At 43.9% G+C, this 19,852-nt stretch overlaps 1 protein-coding gene across 2 annotated transcripts in view; it reads left to right on the forward strand.

Moving 5' to 3' along the window:
* Window positions 1-19,852, forward strand: part of LOC138582504 (F-box/LRR-repeat protein 2-like) — a 255,024-nt gene that overhangs the window by 64,310 nt on the left and 170,862 nt on the right. For both annotated transcript variants that reach the window (XM_069653857.1, XM_069653850.1), the window contains exon 2: window positions 15,548-15,649. In XM_069653857.1, the coding sequence (XP_069509958.1) occupies window positions 15,548-15,649 (102 nt within the window). The remainder of the gene's footprint in view (window positions 1-15,547; window positions 15,650-19,852) is intronic.

Here is a 19,852-nt window from a genome sequence, read left to right on the forward strand (position 1 = left end):
AAGGTCCCATGCCATAACTGAACTAATGCTGCTAGAGTGCAAAGGAAGACAAATTCAACCCCATTGGGAGCTCATGTAAATGGTGCACGACAATGCACAATATGTATGTCCAAGCTCACCATGTGTCACTGCCATCAGTCTCACTGGCCAGTTGTTCCTGCGTGCTCCACCAACCTTACAACTACCTTGCTTACCGCGCATGTATAGAAATGTAACAAAATGTTGTGGTACTTAACATATAGTTATCAATTGCAAAATGGGTATAGGTAACGCATTTGAAACGGCCATGTAAAGGCACTAACAATGTAGAAAACATAAGCTTTGAAAAGACTCAATGAGTATTGTACATTATATGAATGTTTATGCCTCTTCCACATAATCTGCAACGCACGAGGAAAATACCATTGCGGGCATATCCAAGGCCATTCCCCCTTCCTCCCCATTGAAGCCTGCGAGACGGAAAGCAGAGGCCTGTGCTGCTCTGCTTCACCTCCCCCAATTCGGCTTGAGCAGCTTCAAACATTCACGTTCCCCCGCAGCTCCCAGGGCCGCGGCCAGCCACCTGAATTATTTACAACCCAGCAGTAAACCCCGGCCATAAACGAAGGCGCCCTTTCTTAGGCTTCACGACTCACCAGCTCACCCCAGGTTAATGGTCCCTGTAAAATTAGGACACCCAATATTATAGCAACACTGTAGGAACACATTCATAATGACTTCTAACGGGACATGATAACTTGGACAGCTCGTCCCTTGCCCTGAGACCCAACCTTGCGACCTATGATACCCGGTCAACAGGACGATGGTAACCATGTATTGATGTATCACCAAAAGACCCCACTCTAGGTGCATTCCTCCTGTGTTGCATTAACCTGTAGAATAACCTATTGGAAGATTTACCGGCGAAGATAATATTGCAATATTGAATGAATGCGGTGTGCGTGGACTTAGGGCAGAAAGCCAAGCAAGACGTTCATCACTGACACTGGTCACGGCTGGCACAACAACACCGCCCGGATGAGCCCAGCTGACCTGCCCGGCCCGGCCCACGTGGGTAACCAGTGACGTCCACCAACCACGGCAAACCACATCACAGCTGCACCTATAGTCGTCGCCACCCAATCCCCACGAACTTGTGCCCCCTATAGTGTGTAGGTTCTTATGACGCATTTTGTAAATATATACGCCTGTCTTTGCTATTGTCGGACAGAGCGCTCTGGGAGTTTGCAGAGTCCTTTGCATGCCCTATTCTGACTTATATAAACTCCCATTAAGCTCATCCGCACTTTGTCTTAGCCTTATTCCCATCTTGGTAGAGTCCATTATTGTGTCTCATTGTGGGGAGGATCATGCTATCTGGGGACGCTCGCCTTCAAGAGCACATCAGAAATAGAGGTTCTCCGCACATCAGAAATAGAGGTTCTCCAGATAGGCTGTCCACTCACGGCCCTATATACATTAGTAAGGATGGGCACATTACAATGAGAGTGAACGTCGTGGTGTACATCCACTAAGATTTGTCATACCGCTCATTTAGCGATGACCCCAGATTGGTAATTCATATATAGTCATGAAGGGGTGTTGGTGTGCTAGGGGTATCCTAACAAAAAGTTGCTCTTTAGGTTATAGGTACACAGCCTGTGAATACCTGGCCACATAAATACACACTGGGCACTTTCTAGCACGTCAAGAGACACATCAGACTAAAACTAAGGTCCACAGTTGAGTAATCTTTGGTGTGGTTAGTGTAACTCCCTTAGTCAGCCACTGATAGGCTCAATAGACACTGGTTTTATTACTTTACAGCAAACCAGTCAGCATAAACTCGAAAGACCCTCGAGGCAAATTCTCTGAAGTACGATCTGTGTCATACTCAGCAGACCAGAATATATTACAAGATCGGTAAGTAAGCACAATCATACCGTTTGTGCAGGATTCGAATGTGAACAGACCATCTCTCCACAGGGACTGGTATTTGACTACTCCGCCTGTATCTTTTACTCATAGATACATTAAGAATAACCAACATCCTGTGCAAGCCAAGACCGGCTTGAACAAAGTAGAGAAATGGGCATGCAAGCAACACAAAGGTATGCACCATTGTGCTACAATTAGTTTATTTCTGAATTTATACTATATGATTAAGTCATTTTTGAAATAATGTTGTACAGACAGATTTGCTAATGGGATGTAATGTCTTTATTGTAGATGTTTCTGAACACCAGATTTTTATGCGGGTGGTCAATCAGATGCCACCTCTCGTACTGATGATGCGGGAGGAGGATTTAGCATCAACATTTTGCCAAAGCGCTTTGCTTGAAAAACGTGTCGACAGAAAGATCCACTATTTGTTAAACATTGACTTACTTAAGGGAATATTAGCACGTAGAGAAGTGGATATGATATGGCAGTTAATATAGTTGTAATGGATGAGTATGAATGTGAGATATGTATGGATTTAGTCGAATGAATTAAAGGAGAAAAACACTTATTTTATATGGATATTTTTTCTCAATATTTTTATACAGTGTTGTAAAATGTTAACTTAAGAATCAAATTGAAATTAATAAATGAACCAGTGACGTAAATTGAATGGTTGACTCTCAATGTTTGAGGAGTTTCAAACTCGAATTCCTGTTTTCTGTTCTGTACAAATTAGTCTTGATCAATTTTTTGTATAGAGTGTTTGGAAAGACTACAGTTACCTCTATGAGCCTCATTCTAAGTTCGGTGGTTTGGTAAACAGTGATAATCATTCTACTATCACTGAATTTAGTGTTCTTTTTAAAAAAAAACTTATTAGTATTTGCCAGATTGCAAAAGAAGGAGTCCACATAGTATTTAAAAACATTTACATCAACAATTGTTTACTCTGTATATTCTTTGTTTTAGGAACTCTGTGCACCCCCTTACACTTCCTCCACCCCCACCGCTCACCCACCCCCGCATAAGCACACTCTAAAGAGGGAACAACTGGGGAAACAAATAAGACTGTGAAAAAGGAGCATGAGATAAGTCTAATATTCAAGGAAAGGGCTGGCGGCCGGTAGGGCCATGGCGGACACAAACTCTCCCTCTGCACAATTGGCAGGACTTTGCCGAGGGCATTCCCGCCACGCCCAATCAGCAATCTGTTCTTTACCAGGGTTTGGTTGTTGGTTCTAGCTCATAGTATGTTCAAGTAATAGGGTTGGACTTTTCAAGCGCTCTATACAATCCAAGGAAGGGCAGCCACTCCGTATCCACTTTGGCATGTGATTCAAGTAAAGTTGAAGTTAGACTTTCCATATCTTAAAGCTCATAGGCCTCACAAGCCCATTCCATTTATGTTGGCATGTAGTTTCGCTTCCAATGAATTGTAAGGCATGTTCTCGCCTCCAACAGGTTCTGTTGTATATGGGACAATAATATATGGCCCTCCTCCCGGTCCTCAATGCCAAACAACACTAGCAAGGCAGACGGCTGTTGCACAATCCCATCTATTGCCTTGATCCAGGGTAACACCTCTTTCCAATAGCTTTGGGCCTGGGGACAGTCCCACCACATGTGCCAATAAGTGGTAGTCCTGCCACAGTTCCTCCAGCACAGCGGACTTCCACCTGTGTACATTTTTTTCAGGTTTGTGTGGAGTAAGTTGCCATTTGTGAAGCAATCTACAGTTATGCATTTTATATTGTACAGCCACAGAGGTGCACCATACTGCCCTGTAAATCAATCACCATATGTCTGATGTAGCTTCCAAATCCCTAGATCATGTATTTTGTGTATTCTGTGTTTGCAGGTGGCCCTGGGTAACAAGGGCGAAATATAACTTTGATATAAGGCCCCCAACAGATATGTGCGTACAAAAGACCTGCTCAATCTGTGTTAGGGGTGTTTCAAATTATCTGCCCAACGCTTATCAGAGAGCAAACCTTATTGCAAGTATGCCATATGGGGTATGGGGCCGACATCCATAGCCTCTTCTAGTTCCGATTTCTGCAAGAAAAGGCCCTCTTTCCACAGATGCCCGCTCTGTTTAGTCACGCCTCATAGTATGCTAATGGGGGGAGGGGCCCACAGGCAGCAAAGAGGGGAATACGTAGTCTTAATCTCCTGCATGTCCTGAGCTTCCCTCCACAGATGCCAAAGGATTCTCAGGACCGGTTGTGTCCAACTTTTTACAGGTCATTGTACTTTAAGGGCCCCAGAGCCATTTGCCGAAAGTAACGGGGGAGAATGTAATTTTCCAAGATCACCCACTGTTTCCCTTTAGTGTCCATCAGGTGGTCGGCCAAAACTCGAAATTGGGCTGCACAGTAATATTCGTTGAAGTATGCATATGTGACCTTAACCATTTTGTCTTTCGGCAATGGTATCGTAGAATATGCTATGCATGGCCTCTTGTTGACCCATAGAAATGTTAAGAACGCCTTCCTTGTCTCTGCAAAGAAGGAGGGAGGTAGCACTATAGGGAGGGCCTGAAACAAAAATAAGAGATTTGGTGAAAGGTTCATTTTAATAGTGGTTAGGCGTGCCTCCCAGGAAAGCAGAAGCATAGACCAGGAATGAAGATCTTTCTGGATTCTACCCCATAGTGGGGGAAAACTAGCCCCATGCAAGTCATCAATGTTTCGGGTAAGAACCCCCCCATGTATTTAATCCCCTCTGGCTTTAACTGAATGCCATGATGTTGCAGGCATGCAGACAGCTGGGGGAGCTCTCTGTCTGTGGTGGAGCCATTGTTTTAGAGAGGTTAATCTTAAAACCCGAACGCTGGCCGCAATCAACAATTTGTGTGACGAGGGCCGGAATGGACCGTGTTGGGTTTCCAATATATGCAAGAATGTCATCTGCATATAGGGCTAATTTATGTTCTCTGCCCCCAGTTATGAAGCCGCAAATCTAGTCGTTCGAACAGATTGCATTCGCTAAGGGCTCCAGGGTCAGGGCAAAAATCAACGGGGATAGAGGGCAACCTTGTCTTGTGCCATGACTCGGGTAAAATTCCTTTGAAGCTACCCTGTTAAAGATCACTCTAGTGCTGACATTTTGATATAGTGTCATGGCCCCCGTGCACCATCTTTCTCCCAATCCCGCTCCCTTCAAAACTCCTTCCATGAAAGCTCACTCCACACGGTCGAACAATTGTTCTTCGTCTATTGACAATAATAGGGAATCCTGCACCATCCCACCCGTGTCTACCATCAAGTCAAGAGTCTTGTGAATGTTGTCAGCCACTTGACACCCCTTAAAAAGCCTACTTGATCACTATGCACTAGTTTCAGGAGAACAATGATAAGCCTAGCTGCCAGGACGCTAGCAAACAGTTTTGCGTCAACATTAATCAAAGAGATGGGGTGGTATGAACCACAGTCAAGGGGGTCTCTGCCTTCTTTTGGTAAGATTATAATTCTGGCCCGGGCCCCAATCTCCTCCTCAAGCATCTCATCAAAAAGCAAAATGTTTGGTCAAAAACGGAGTCAACAGTGATCTGTACCTCTCTTATAAAATGTGGGGGTGAAACCAGCTTGTCCTGGGGCTGAGCCCGGTCTTAGTCTCGAGATAGCTAGAAGGAGTTATTCCCCCCCTACCAGGGCATTTAGGGCTGCCTTTTCTTCCTGTAATACTTTGGGGAACATGGGGGGTCTTTGTATGTTCATATAATTTGCTTTCGGGACCAGTATATTCTGCCATGTATAGTAGAGAGTAAAATTGTGCAAAACTCTGTACTATATCTGTATGATAATCTGACTCTCCTCCTCCCGTATTTTGTAGACCGCTCGTTTAGCTCTCTACTTTCTAAGGCACGCTGCTAACAATCTATGGGCCTTATATCCCTTCTCATGATATGTTTGCTTCGAGTAGTGCATTTGCACCAGAGCTTTGCCCTTCCATATGTCTCCTAATTCTCACATTAGCAGCCCTAGGAATTTAAAAATCAGAATCCCCACCCCTGCTTTTTTCGGCAGGCTGGACGACCAGTAGGCCGCTCCCTACAACTAAGAGTGTATTCCTCCCCCTTTTGAACTTTGTCTCCTGCAGAAATAGGATCTCCATCCCGATTGTTGGAACTCTCAGATCACCAGCAATCTCTTCTGTGGGGAGTTCAGGCCCTTCATGTTAAGGGAACACAGCTTTACCCCGGTGCTATGTGTTGTCATAAAGGGGATCAGTGTCCCCTTCAAGTGCACATCCCCCCAGAGGGACGTCTCGATTTTCTAGAGTGGCCAAAAACCTCAGGCCTAGTGCCTCCATGCGGTTCACGTCCCATGCCCCTTCACCACTACCCAGAAAATAGGTGCTCTCAGAATACTCCTGTTTTTTGTCACCCTCTGCATAAAGAAAGAATACATTTATTCAAGCTCTGTTGTAGAATCAATCTTCTTCTTTATCTAAAGTTATACAGTTCAATATAAAATGGACGCTCCAGAGTTAACATCAAAAAAAGGGGGAGGTCATTGACCGGAAGTACAGAAAATATTTACAACACACTGAACCGAAAGTTTCTCGGTAAAACAACCACTTTGTGTGTGCATGACAAAATCAAATTCAAATATCATTTGTCATGAAGTTCACATGAGAATAGCAAACATATAGACATTTGGACATTTATAACATCACTTAAACATTTCAACAAAAACAAGTTATTTTCTCTGTGTAAAGCAGCATAAATATACTGCAGTTGGGGATAGTGCGTCTACACCACAGTGTTTCAGCCGTTTCTAGGTGGGCTTAATATGCCACATCTGGTATACGGCCTTCATCAGGACGGGGGTCTGTACTGTATGATGTCTGCGCTGCAGGGGGAATGGAGACAGTTGTCAGGGGAGTATTCATGCACCGATTATTTAAAGAAAAATAAATCATGCGCTGTGCAGTATTGAAAACACACACAGCTTACCTATGGGTGTATTAATTCCACAGGTTCTGTTATTTAGAAGTTGTATAAGTCACAAGGGCTAATCTCTGTCTGATCCTATTGTGAAAAAACAGAAAGAATGGGGTTTCTTATTGGTATGAAGATCACCTTCTTGAAAGAAAAAAGAAACTAGGCTCATTTAAAAGTGAAATTTCACCTACGGCTGAGAGGTAAGAGCCTGTTTTATGAAAATAGTGCCCGCCTTGACCGAGTTGTTTCCAATCCCTACGAAGGTGATCTTCATACCAATAAGAAACCCCATTCTTTCTGTTTTTTCACAACTAACTCCACATAATGAAACAGGCTTCTGTAACTACTGCGAGAAACCTGAAGGTGTCTCCCAAACTGGTCCCTGGGGATCTGTCATCCTGGAGACTAGAACATGGCCATAGCTATTGGATCCAGTTCCTGGGGGTGGACCAGTGCGGGAGGATCACCTGGATGGGGGGGGCTCGGAGAGTGGAGCGGATACACCGGCAGGAGGGATACAGGGTTCCCCTTCTCTTCCCCAACCCACTACGCAGGATACACAAACACTCTACCTGCCCCCTTTTCCTGACAAACACTTTTGCACATCACGAAAGACAATACACAAACACCAGAGCCCTCTACCTGACTTCTCCCAACGCAAGGGTCAGGAAATTGACCAGAATCGCACACCTGATGGCCTTTTCCCTTCCCCACAGGGATAAAAGGTGGAGCATGAGAGCACAATACGAGCAAGGCAGACTGAACGACAAGAGAGCTAACTCAGCATGGCCATTCAAGAGGAGGAGAAAGACGGTGCGACCCAAGAGGGTGACGAGGAGAGAAGCGACCTTGCTCTTTCCGACCAAGGCACGTGAAACCTCTGCGGAAGGAATCAGAAGCCTGTGAACAATAGCCAGCGTGTGTTGTAGCAGATGTCCACGGTACACAGGGCCCTCCTCCGCTGATAACCAAGCCGGGGAGAGACACTCGTCTCTGTGGTACCAACCATGACTCCAGAGAGAAGAAAAGCCAAGCGGTTCATCACAGCCGGTGAGTCGAGGGGAGAACTGATAAGACACCGAAAAGTGTTGTACAAGAAGTAGCAAACGGCTAATTGAACTGTGAAAGTACAACAAACTATTGATACTATAAAGGGGAAAACCAGCAACATAGGAGTCTGGCATCACGCGGGTGCTCATTTAGGAAACTCTGGGCGATTACCCGATTGTTGAAATTACCATTACCAGAATGCCTTGGGAAAGGCGAGAAGGGGGTCAAAGTGGTCATACAGGGGTATTGTAAAATCCTCTGTACAGTCGAAAGTCTTTGGCCGACAGATGATTGTGAAGCTAAGGGGTGTGAATTCTGCATCGTAAGAGTTGATAGAGACAATGTGGGCAAGAGTGAACTTGAAGGAGTAATGACAATAAAGAGGGGGCGAAGTCTAAAGTTCCGAAATACAGTGGGCCTCATCACGAGTTGGGTGCTAACCCCGGTGGTCCACCGGGTCACATAAAGCAGTGGTCTGCTGCAGAATGCACGGCCCCCCGATGTGCCGGTCCACAGAGCAATGTTTCACCGCAGCAACAAGCGTTAAGCGGGTGCCATCTTTAGTCAGCCTTGGACGGCAGGCCTTGACAGGGGAAATCGGGTTAACTTTACTGACAGGGCCCAAAGAGTGTTGTTATTCTTCAGGCGGCATGCCGGCACCTTCAACCACCTTTCTCCTCGCTTCCATGTCATTAATCAGAAGTTTATCTCTCGCCCTCAGCCATTACACGTTGTCGGGCCAGGGAGACAACAGATCAAGCTACCATGTTGCCTGCGCCCACTAGTGGTCGCCCGAATTTTGTGTGTTGATACTGAAGTGAAGGATTTACTTCCGGCAAGGTGCTACAGGTTAATCCTCCACTTCTAGGCCAAATGCAGAGAAATTACTGCAGTGGACTTAATTCTCGTGGTAGATCCAAAAATAATCGCCATGGAGCCCTAAAATGGGAATTTACACCACCTTACTACCACTCTTAGTCCATCTGTAATTCTGCCACATGAGTGACAGTACATTTATTTTATTTATACTCAACTTTTTACACTTTACACAGCACAATAAATAATGGTACAAACTCAATACATCAGAGCTACAATAAAAAAATGCACATCAACATCATCAGATAAAAACAATATCAACTTATGACCTTATGAAAAGATGTTATTACAATATCTAAAATAGTTTCTTGGCTTGCTAAAACTCTAGAGCAGAACAAATAGGTGTATAAAAAAAGGTTCATAATACAGCAATCTTCCAAACATCTCTGTACGTAGCTTCTGTAAATCATTACATTCAATGATTAGATGTCCAAGAGTTTCGACAGCAAGCCCGCAATATCTCCTCTGATTCCTTGGTATATTTTCTAGAGCTCCCGTTACTTCTCTAGTAGGGAATAGATTCAACCTAAATGTTACCATGTCATTCCGATGTTTCTTGGAAGGATGTTTTTTTAAAAAATATGATGGAAGTGCTTTTAAATGCTCTAATTTCAGATTTAAGATGATAAAATAAATGGTAATTTATTGCTGCTGCACGATTCTCGATCCAGTCGAGCTAACACATTTTCTTTTTAAGTTTAACATGGTTTGCTATCAGTTCTTCTACTGTCAAATTAAAACTGCTTCACATCGAAATAGACTGTTGCTTCCAGCTCAATACAATCTTACAGACACCTTCTTTAATAGCAGGATTTAGTCCATGTCTCAAAATAGTAACAGGGAACCCCTGTGGTGAGGATAACGTTTTTCTCCACAGGAGGGCTTCAAGTGTATTCCAGTTCAGGTACATAAAACCAGTTTCTATGCCTTACAGAATTCAGCAAACAATATTTGGGTGATAATAGTTAAATATGGGAATTGCAGAGAAGCAGCCAAATTTTCTGTCTACTAAGCGCAACTCAGTAGCACTTACCCTGGCCATTGTTCTCATATTATTCTGCTCAAATGCTTTTATATCTTTGGCATAAATAATCCAACCAAGATATTTAAAACTTGTAACTATTTCCAAGCAGGACTGGTCAACAGACCAGTTAAATTTTAAACTTCATCTGCTTGGAATAATTTAGAGGTAACATTTTTGATTTCATTACATTTAGTTTCAGATCGAAGTTAAAAAAATAGAAGTTCAGAGCTATAAGGACTCGTTGAAGCCCTTTTGGGATCTAAACACGGAGGACTGAATCATCGGCATATGCATGCCACATATTTTATGCAAGTATTCCTTAACTTTGGGGGACTTATTAGAATCCTTTGAAATATATCACCAAGGTCACTTACATATACGCTAAATAGAAACTGAGCCAATATGCAGTCGTGGCCTTGGCTCTGCTCTGTTTGGATCATTTAGTAGTATTCCCAGCTTGATCTAGTCTGATCTTTATTTTTGTATCAGAATGCAGTGCAATTAGGATGCTGAGAAGTCCCTCCGGACAGCCTAGTTTTGGCAATTGTTCCCATAAGATTGCTCTATTTACACAGTTGAATGCCTGTGTGATATCTAGAAATGCACAGTATATTACTCTCTCCTCCTGCTGAGACGGCACTTGTAGTAAATGTAGCAGCATACAGTTAAGTGAAGTGCCAGTCCACCACTTGAGCCCTGATTGAAAAGTATCAAGGCACCCTGCTGATTTGGCGCAGCATTGTAGTTCCTACAAGATCAAGCTGCCAAATATCTTGCTGGAGGGGTCTAAAAGTGATATTGGTCGATAATTACTGGGAGGCATTCTATCACCACGTTTGTAAATTAGAACAATCCAGGATAAGGGCAGGGAATTTGGGTGGGACAAAATAATGTTGAATAGGCCCCACAAAATTGCTGTCCGTAAATGTACATTTGATTTATTTGATTTTTTAATCTATTTATTGGTCACTTGCTAGGCGCTTATATAATTAGCAAAACTATTTTAAAGTGCCCACAGGGCAACAGGGTGGGGACAAGAGAAGGTAGACATTGAATTACAACAAGATTAATAATTGAATTAATAGTACACACAAATGAGAAGAATAATGGGGAGGGGAGACAAACGTATTATGCCTTGTGAGTTTTCAGAACGTTTGATCAATCTGCAAACATTTGGCGTACCCTATGTTTGTTTATACTTTATCCCAACCAGTGAGTAAAGTTTGGAAAAATGGTCCTCCCAGGTACATGCCTGAATTGGTTGGGCCTGGAGGAATCTTTTAGTATCTGTCGCCTTTATAAGCCTCCAAAAGGAGCCCACATCCCGCTTTATAATGCTACTCAGAATTGCTTCCGCATCAGCGGTATACATACTGACACGATAACCCTTTATCCAATATGTTTATGTTTGATTCAGGATGTGTACTGCTTTCTTATAATGAGGATAATTTGTATTCAAACTTCTTATTTCATTACGCAAAAAACACATTTTTTTCCACAGACCGTGTCGTCAAAAATGTGTTTGAGGACCCTTCTTTAGACAAGAGGGTCCTAAAGCTTTTGGAATAATTATATTCTTCAGCAATTTTGGAACAACTAAGTTGTAGAAGAGCAGGTTTAATAAAAAGTCTCTATCAATAATGCCACAGGTCAAAATTGCATGATGAAGCACGCAGCAGGACCCGGCTTCCAAATTAGAGCATGACCTCTTGGACGAACTTCCACTATTAAGTTTGATTGTTTATCAGCATTATAAAGGGCATCTAGTTCCAGATCCAAAGCCAACAAACAATGATCACTTGAATGCAAGTCGATCACCGCAAAAATGGAGCATGGGAAATGTAAGTCTTGTGAAAGAAAAATATAATCCAAAGGAGATTTTGAACCCACAGTGTCTCTTGTGAAATGAGTGGGGCATCGCCAACTAAATTACGATTCACCAGCGATAGGTCCCACACGCTCATTTTAGCCTGCATCAAATACTCTCTTTCTCTGAACTGCGTAGTGGTTCCCACCCGCTCCCTGCCAAATAGTGTTGAGACTTCACTGTTGAGATTCCCAGGTATGATTATGCTAAAGTTATCCTCACTCCTTTCCCTTCAATCCCTAACAATTCTGAAAAGCATTCTAATAACGGTGTTAATTTTGTAGTCTTAGGGTTAAAGTATAAGTTAAACACAAGGCAAAGACATTCCATCCGAGAGCTACTATTGATCCATGCTAGTTTAAACAGCTGAATGTCATCTCTGTTGGTTTGCAGCAGTGCCATTTCGGGACCCAAACCATTCTTTAATACGCAGAGCAAGCTCCCATATGGCCGCCCTCGGATACCCTGCTTAGCTCCGACACAACTAAGAGTATACCTATCCAACAACGGGGGGATTCACAATCCATGTTTCCTGCAAACAAATCAACGAATAACAACTGATTGTCTCAAAACATGATATCAGATGGGTATGGCCCCTACAGTTCCAAGATGAAAGGGAGAAGGGCTCTTTTCATCGCGGGATTTCCCCCAGAGAGCTTCCCCCATCTACCAAATTGAGAATTGAAGACCATTCATAGGTCTGGCAGTTGCTAGAGCTAGCAGGATTGTGGTAATTAACCTGTCGCTCTGAATTTCCAGTATTAATTTATACTAATTGTCAGTGGAAACCGTGCCACGGTTGTCTGTGAAACGAATGGCTTTACCAGTTGCGGAGCGTTTGTAAGCTTTCCTAAGTTCACGGTTCACATCACATCATAACCAAAGGTCAACAAAACTTCTGTCTGCGCTAGTACTATATTTCTAATCATACGGGAGTGGAAATATCTATATACCAAGATATATTCAATGTGTGCTATGTCCTTTGAGGTGATTAGTCAGAGATTTGCAATCTCATAAAATAGTGACAGGACATGCCGTCTATTTAGTGGGAAAGCTTCGCCTTCCACAAAAATGTGTTCCATGTGCATGGCTTGATCCTCCGAGAAGGTAGGACCTGTTAGACTGGGAGCCAGCCCCTCAGTTTTCCTTGTTGACATGTCCTGCGCAAACCGGCTTGCTTGAATCATGGCTTAAGCTGTGAGACAATGTACTGATCGATGGAGAAATACCCAAACTCCTTACTTCAGGCTTAGTGGGGTTTGACCTATTTTGGTTTAATATCGTTCTTTTTTTCTTCTTAAGTCAAGAGCGCGGAGAGTTGACTTTTTGAAACCCTGAAGGAGGAACTAGGAATCAATATGGCAGATGCTTTGGCCCGATTCTTACGATTACCCTCTCCAAACTCATTATCCATATGGTGAGGTTGGGCTCCCGTATCTTCCCTTGGCCATGCTTTCGATATTGGATCATGAGGCTTTAACTGGCTTTAACTGGCGCTGAGAGCATGGAAGATATATGGGTGCCAAGGGATTTAAGGCTGGTATCATTTCAGCTGTTACCAGAGCAGAGGATGGGGCAGAGGATGCTAGTAAATCTAAAGCAGTCATGCTCTCCAGTACATACTGGCCGTCTTCTGTGTCTGATATACATTTTTCATGAATCGGCTTCTGAAAGAACTTGATTGATCCTTTTCCCCTAGGCAATGAGTCCTTAATGTTTTTGCTTTTACATATCGCCGTTCTTGGCAGAGGCGACAGTTACTTGCTTTTCCACTTCCATGCTCACTTCTTCTAAAGTAGAAGGGGCACAATTGGAGACTACCTCACCCTGAAGGGTCTGGGGCTCTGTTGCGTTTCTGCAGCTTGATTTCAGGTTTCTCAAGAAGGTTTTTATTTTCTTTATCAGGTGGACACGTACAGTACGTGTTAGTACTTTTATCATGTACGTGTGAAGGACAGGGGATGTCATTTATTTGTATGCCCACCCCCATCTCTGGTTGCATGTCCTGAATAACAATAGGTGATTCTCTTTCAGCAATGTTAACTGGGGAGGTCACAATAGCCGGCTGAAGAGGTGCCTCCCATCGTCTTCTCTCCTCATTTGTGACATTAGAGATGAACAAACCTGCTCACAAGGAGGCAATATACGATTCTCAGAAGCCAGCAAATTTGATTTATCCACGTTTGATGAAAAGACTCATAAATAAACCCTCCAGAAATGCTAGTTTGGAAACCATTGATGGAAGGGTAACTCACTGTTCTCGAAATTCATCCAATATGCATTCATAAGATTTTGCCAGTTGAGAGAGAGTGAAGTTTAGGGCGTGGAGCACCGAGCCTGGAGTGTTTGGGGCTTCGTTTACTGACATGCCCATAGTTGATCTCATGAACATGTTAGAAGGAGAGTCCGACAAAGTGGGTGATCCCTCGATGATAATGATTTCGGTGAATCAGTCACAAACAAGGATGAGGATTGGGAAAAATTGGTGTCCGGAATAAAACATGCCGCAAAAGAAAATTTTATTCTTCACTCCTCCTGAACGGGCAGCCCTGAATTTGATACAATTGCTATGAGAATAGAATTGTCTGTCAAGGATAGAGGGAGAGCCTCCAAAGCAGTTGTTTTTCTGTCACTTCCCCTTCTATTATTGGTAGCATGGAACCCAGTTGCTCACTGATGTTTTCCATGTGATCTGTGTGTGGTAGACTCCACAGGGGTGACATTTGGGGCATAATGCGTCGATGTGCCTTTGCTTTACTACACGTAGAATAAGCGCTCATTTAAGTGGGGCAGAGTTTTACAAGGACAATGGTTGAAGGGAGCCAGATCAGAAAAATAGTTTAAAAAGCGGTTTATAGCTATACAAGCTATGTTGAGGAGTTTGATGTCTGTAATCGCTCTGCAAAGAGCCGTTTGGTCTTTGATTCTCAACTCCACGATGGACCACGGCAGAACACTTCCGCTACAACTTCCACTCCGCACAGACACTGATGTTTTAAAAGGAGTTGCAGTAGGTCCTTGCACCGTTGTTCCACCTCCACAAATAGAAATAGAAAAAATACTGCCACCACAGTAGACCACTTCTGCTACCACTTCCGCAACGCGCTTTGCGCGTGTTCTGATGTTTTAAAGGAAGTTGCAGTAGGTCCTTGCACCGTCTGCCCACCTCCACAAATAAAAATAGAGAAAAATACTGCCACCACAGTTCACCAAGCTAGACCACTTCTGCTACAACTTCCGCCAAGTGGGAGTAAAAGTAAATGATTTTGGCAGTATTTTCACAGAATTACACCGGAATTACTGCAAACTGTAATGAGGTCCTATATATTTTTTATTTTCCATTGTATGATGCTTTGATGGATCATGTATATCTATGGATTCCGTGTGGGTTTTCTAGCATTTTAAGATTGTTTTGTGCCTGAAAAGCTTATACTTTTGCAAGAATGTTGTCTCAGTGTTTAGGTATTTTTTTGATTCCTTAATGTGTGGAAGGATCATAAACCACCACTGATTTGTTTTTTTTTTTAGGTATTTCTATATGATGCTAGAGAGGTGCATGCATTACTAGGGATTCTTTGTAGGGTTGCCAGCCTTGTTCAATTATTTTCTTTGCTTTCAAGATCCATACAATTCTAGGGATTCTTTGTGGGGTTTTTATTTTCCAAATGTATGATGTATGCCATGTTCATTTGTCAATTTTCTGGGAATCTTTCCCCTTGTTTGATGTTTTAATAACCATTTACAGTCCAAATTCTTTGTGGGCTTTTTCATGTGTCTTGGTTGATTTATACATACATTGCATTGTATTAGTAAACATGTTCAAAGATTTACCTATTCCTCCATTCAATTCTTTTTTTAGATTATCAGCCATATCCTCAGCTTTCTTTCTGCTTCGGACCAAAAGGCAGCAGCACTTGTAAATCGGACCTGGTACTTCGCTGCTCAAGACTCACAGCTTCAGGTACAGGAAAATCATGCTTATGCAGAGGAATGTGTGGAGTGAGTAGTGAATGTGTGATACTGTCACAAGTGAATTCTATTTTGTGCTTTGCTGTGAAGGGCCTGGCTGCAAGAGTGGTGGGTAAGGTGCAGGATCCGTAGATTGTAAATAATTTGACACTTAGTTGGTAATGGTCAGTCACTCAGTGACTTTGACAGTAACCAATTGTTTCTCAAAGTGTATGAGTGTCGCACACCGTCAGGGACACCGCATTCACTTACCAGAAACAGACTGGCGCCTGTATTTATGGTGGTGCCGCTTCCCACATGGGTACCACATACCATTCTTCCGGCACAGGCGGGCCTAAGACCGCTGCAGAATCCCAGTGCGACCCGGCCATCCTGAAGTGGTCAACTTCCCAGCGTCCATAATGTCACTGCATCATCCAGGCGGGCCGCACAGTGCCGTATCGTTATGGAGTGTCACCATATCAACAAGCAGCGGCCCGGTCACTGGAGACACTGGATTGGTTCACACAGTGCCATGACAATGGCTCATGACGTTAGGGGGAAGAACACCACGTTGCGCCATAAAAAGGAGCTGTCACCGCTGCTCTGTGTCTCTTAGCGCTCCCAGCAGCTTGTGCTCTAGTTTGCCCTCTCTCTGTTCCTAAAGTCTTGCCTTTCTTTTTGTTCCCTGCTTTTCTCTCTCCCTGGGCATCACCTGTTCTGTTCTTCCTTTCCCTGTGCTTGTCAATGTCCCCTGTTGCAGTGCTCCCTGCTGATTCTCTTCATTCTGGCTCCTGCCCTATTTCAGACTCGGCTTCCTTTCTTGCCTCCTATACCCCTGAGGTCCTTCATTAAGCCCTCTTTATCCTGCATTAGCATCTTGTGCCCACCGATTGGTCCCAGTGGGTATCCGGACCATTGCCTGTTTCCGCTTTCCGGTTCAGTGTTTACACTGCTTCAACGTCACGCAAATACCAGGAGGTGATCCCATGGTGTGAGGGACTCTGTCCCTAACCTTTCCAGAGTTTTCAATCCTAGGGGATCAAGGCAGTTGGATCTTCTTGCTACCCAATCATCTGGTACAACCTGGACTCATGGTGGATCAGCATTCTCAGCAAGACTACACAGACCCTGCGCCCAAGAGATCAGGTACTTGACAATGAGGTGGACTTTGTTTAAGAGTTGTGTGAAACACCTAAGGGTTTTCCCCAACCTACTTCCCAGGGATCTTCTATGCAGGTGTCCAGTGACAGGCAATCACTTTTGGGTCCCAACCCTGCGGGTGGACAAGCAAGGGAGGATCACCTGGGTAGAGGGTCCTCAGGGATTGGGGACAGAATACCCGACGGTATCCCTCCCTTTCTTGATAGTGACCTTTCCGACCCCCCACCCCCATCCACCCCTTCAACCTTTATGGGGTATTCTCAATCATACACTCAGGTGTGCAGATTTCCCATGAAACACCACTATAGTACTGGGACGAGGAAGATGTAGATCAAGGCACACCAATTCCCCAATGGACATGTCCCACTAACAAGGCCAGGCAGGGTCAGGCAATTAATTTCAACTGTGCCCACCTGCAGCCTGTTAACTACTCCGCTGAATATGAAACGCACATTTGGCAAACAGAGTGAGTTGGATGGCGAGCAGGAGAGGCAGCAGAATCAGAGCTGCCCAAACAAAGGCCACAGAGAGCAAGACACCGGGACGCTGTAAAACTACCGGGTGTAGAAGGTTATGTGTCCAGGGAGCCGGAGGAATTGCTAAACTGGAGCCTTGGGGCATATTAATCCCGCACTCCGTGTGGCCAGAGACGTGCTTGTTCCCCTGGGCAATGCAGAAGGCCCAGGAGGGTCTGAGGGGCAGGTGGAGAGACCTTGACCTAAGGTGGGGAAATCCGCTGAAGGAAGGAGCAACAAAAATCCATGTCTGGCGAGTTTCTGAATGTGAAAGAAACCTGGCGCCTGTTAAAGAAATACTGTATACTTTGTAGCGGTGTGACTGCGAGGGAAAGAGCAGTCGTTCTCGACACCGCTGAGATGTGAACAATGAGAGATAACGTCTGAAAGAGTATTAAGTAGCAGAGTGGTCCCGTACAATGGGATAGACATTCGAAAGCCTCTGTGAAGGAAAAGAAGCATCGCTGTGGCAGGGGAGCTGTGTGCAAGCGAAGTTAGAGCAAAGTAGAAATCCTTTTGAAAGATGCACTGCTGTGGGGAGCTGCATGAAACTGAAATAAGAGCAAAGCTGCAATGAGATACTGTAAGTGGTCTAAGAGTGTTGCCAAGCATTGGGGTGGCCCCCAGGCAGCAGGTTGATCCAGGAGGGCTGAAGAGACCCTACCTTAAAGACCAAAACGAGAGACTTAAGCAAAGTTAGGCCAGTGGTCGAAGTGTACCAAAAGAAGTAGTGGAGCTATGTTACCTGCTGGCCTGCTCTCGCTCCCCACAAACCCCATCACCACGCTGCCTCCCACGCACAATACACACACCCAGACACCTACACCTGCTGTTTAAGGGAACGTTCAGTGCAGTGCACCGAAAATGCAAGTTTCAACTTCTTCCTAGACTTTTATTTTAAAACGAAACCATTCCGGAACGGTTTCTTTTTCAAATAAAAGTATAGGTGCGGTAAAAGGTAATTAAAAAAAGTAGAGGAGCACCGCTCCCGCTTACTTCGACCACTGAGTTAGGCACCTGGTGGCGTGACCTGTAATGGGTGAACCGTGCAGTTTGCGAACTCTGCCAGGATCAGGGTGGGTGCCTAAGTGTAAGACGAAATCATTTGAGATACTGAAGTTGAAAGTCAGAAGGACTTGGTTTTGCATGAGGAAGGGAGTTCCACAAGCAACAAATAAAGAGTGAAATGTTCTAATGGGGAACTGTTGTGAATTATACTGTGGTGTTTTTGAAAGGAGGTGACTTTGAACATTGAGACATTGAGACATTGAAGGATAACCAGGAGAGTCTAAGCTCAAGACAAGGGGAGCTTGAACGACCCTGTGAAGAAGTGAATCCAAAGAAGGAAAGGGACTGTGAGTTTTTTACCAAATGAATCCTGAGACCTTGTGGAACTTTCATACCCAGGGTGTCTTGAACTTGGGGAAGGAAACTGTGGAATAGCTCAGTTTTCACATTGACTTTGTTTTGAACACTATTAAATTGACTAAATTCCACATGTGTTATTTTGTAGAAGTGAGGGCAAGCATAGGTTTTGACACAGACAGTGGTTTTGACACAGACAGTAGTTTACTTTTAACGGACAGACTTAGACTTCCCTTGGTTTTCTTTTCATTAGGGAACATTCCCACCTCTGAGTTAGGGCAAGATAGGTATTTTCCATCCTGACCATCAAAATTAAAGGTTTTCCAACCTGTCTGTGTTATCTCTTGATGCCATGCCTGTCTCACAGTTGTTATGAGCATAATAGTTACATGAAAGGATGTTGTGCATAAATATAAGCTTTTTTGTATTTGAAACCTCTGAAGGAGAATAGTTTGTTTCAGGTAAGCAGTGGTAGTTGTGGAGTGGGAAGTTATCTTGGACTACGGTAAGCGTTGCTATATGGAATTTTGATGGAATTACTTCTGCCGCAGAGGAGTATAAGGACGAGTAGGTGCTAAAACGCCAACTCAGCCCTCACACTCCTACAAAACAACAGTGATCCCAATAATAAAGAGGAAACCGGCACGGTCCAATAGATCTACCTCCTTCGCCCTCTGTGGTAGCGTGGGCCGAGGACAAGTTATACTCTTAAGGGGGGAGGGGGGTGGTGAATGTGACACAGTATCAACACAAACAGCAACAGTACAAAATAAAGGAATGTCCAGTCACGGTTCTATACAATTATATATACGTTTATTAAACACACAAATATGCAATATAAATGATACTAAAAAACTCTAAGAAGAGCCCACCTCTGCAAAGGAAGACAGAAAAATGAAAAATGTAATGATGCAAGCACTCTGGATACTTAGTAGGGAGGAAAAGGCAACAAAACACCACAATGTCCAAAAAGGATATTTTTCTTTAGGAAAACTTTGCAGAAAGTGGCTTAACCTGTCTCCAGGGTTCGAACAAATGGATGAAGGTGCCATAGGCTCTCAATTTACCTGATTCCAATGCTTTAGGCAGTTTGACTATGCTGAACCAGGCATCATGAGGCGATGCTCGCAGGTCAAATTAGGTTAGTTGGTGTCAAGTCACATTGATTTCGA

Source organism: Ambystoma mexicanum, chromosome 1p, assembly GCF_040938575.1.
Source record: "Ambystoma mexicanum isolate Mex_15411 chromosome 1p, UKY_AmexF1_1, whole genome shotgun sequence".
Lineage (NCBI taxonomy): Eukaryota > Metazoa > Chordata > Amphibia > Caudata > Ambystomatidae > Ambystoma > Ambystoma mexicanum.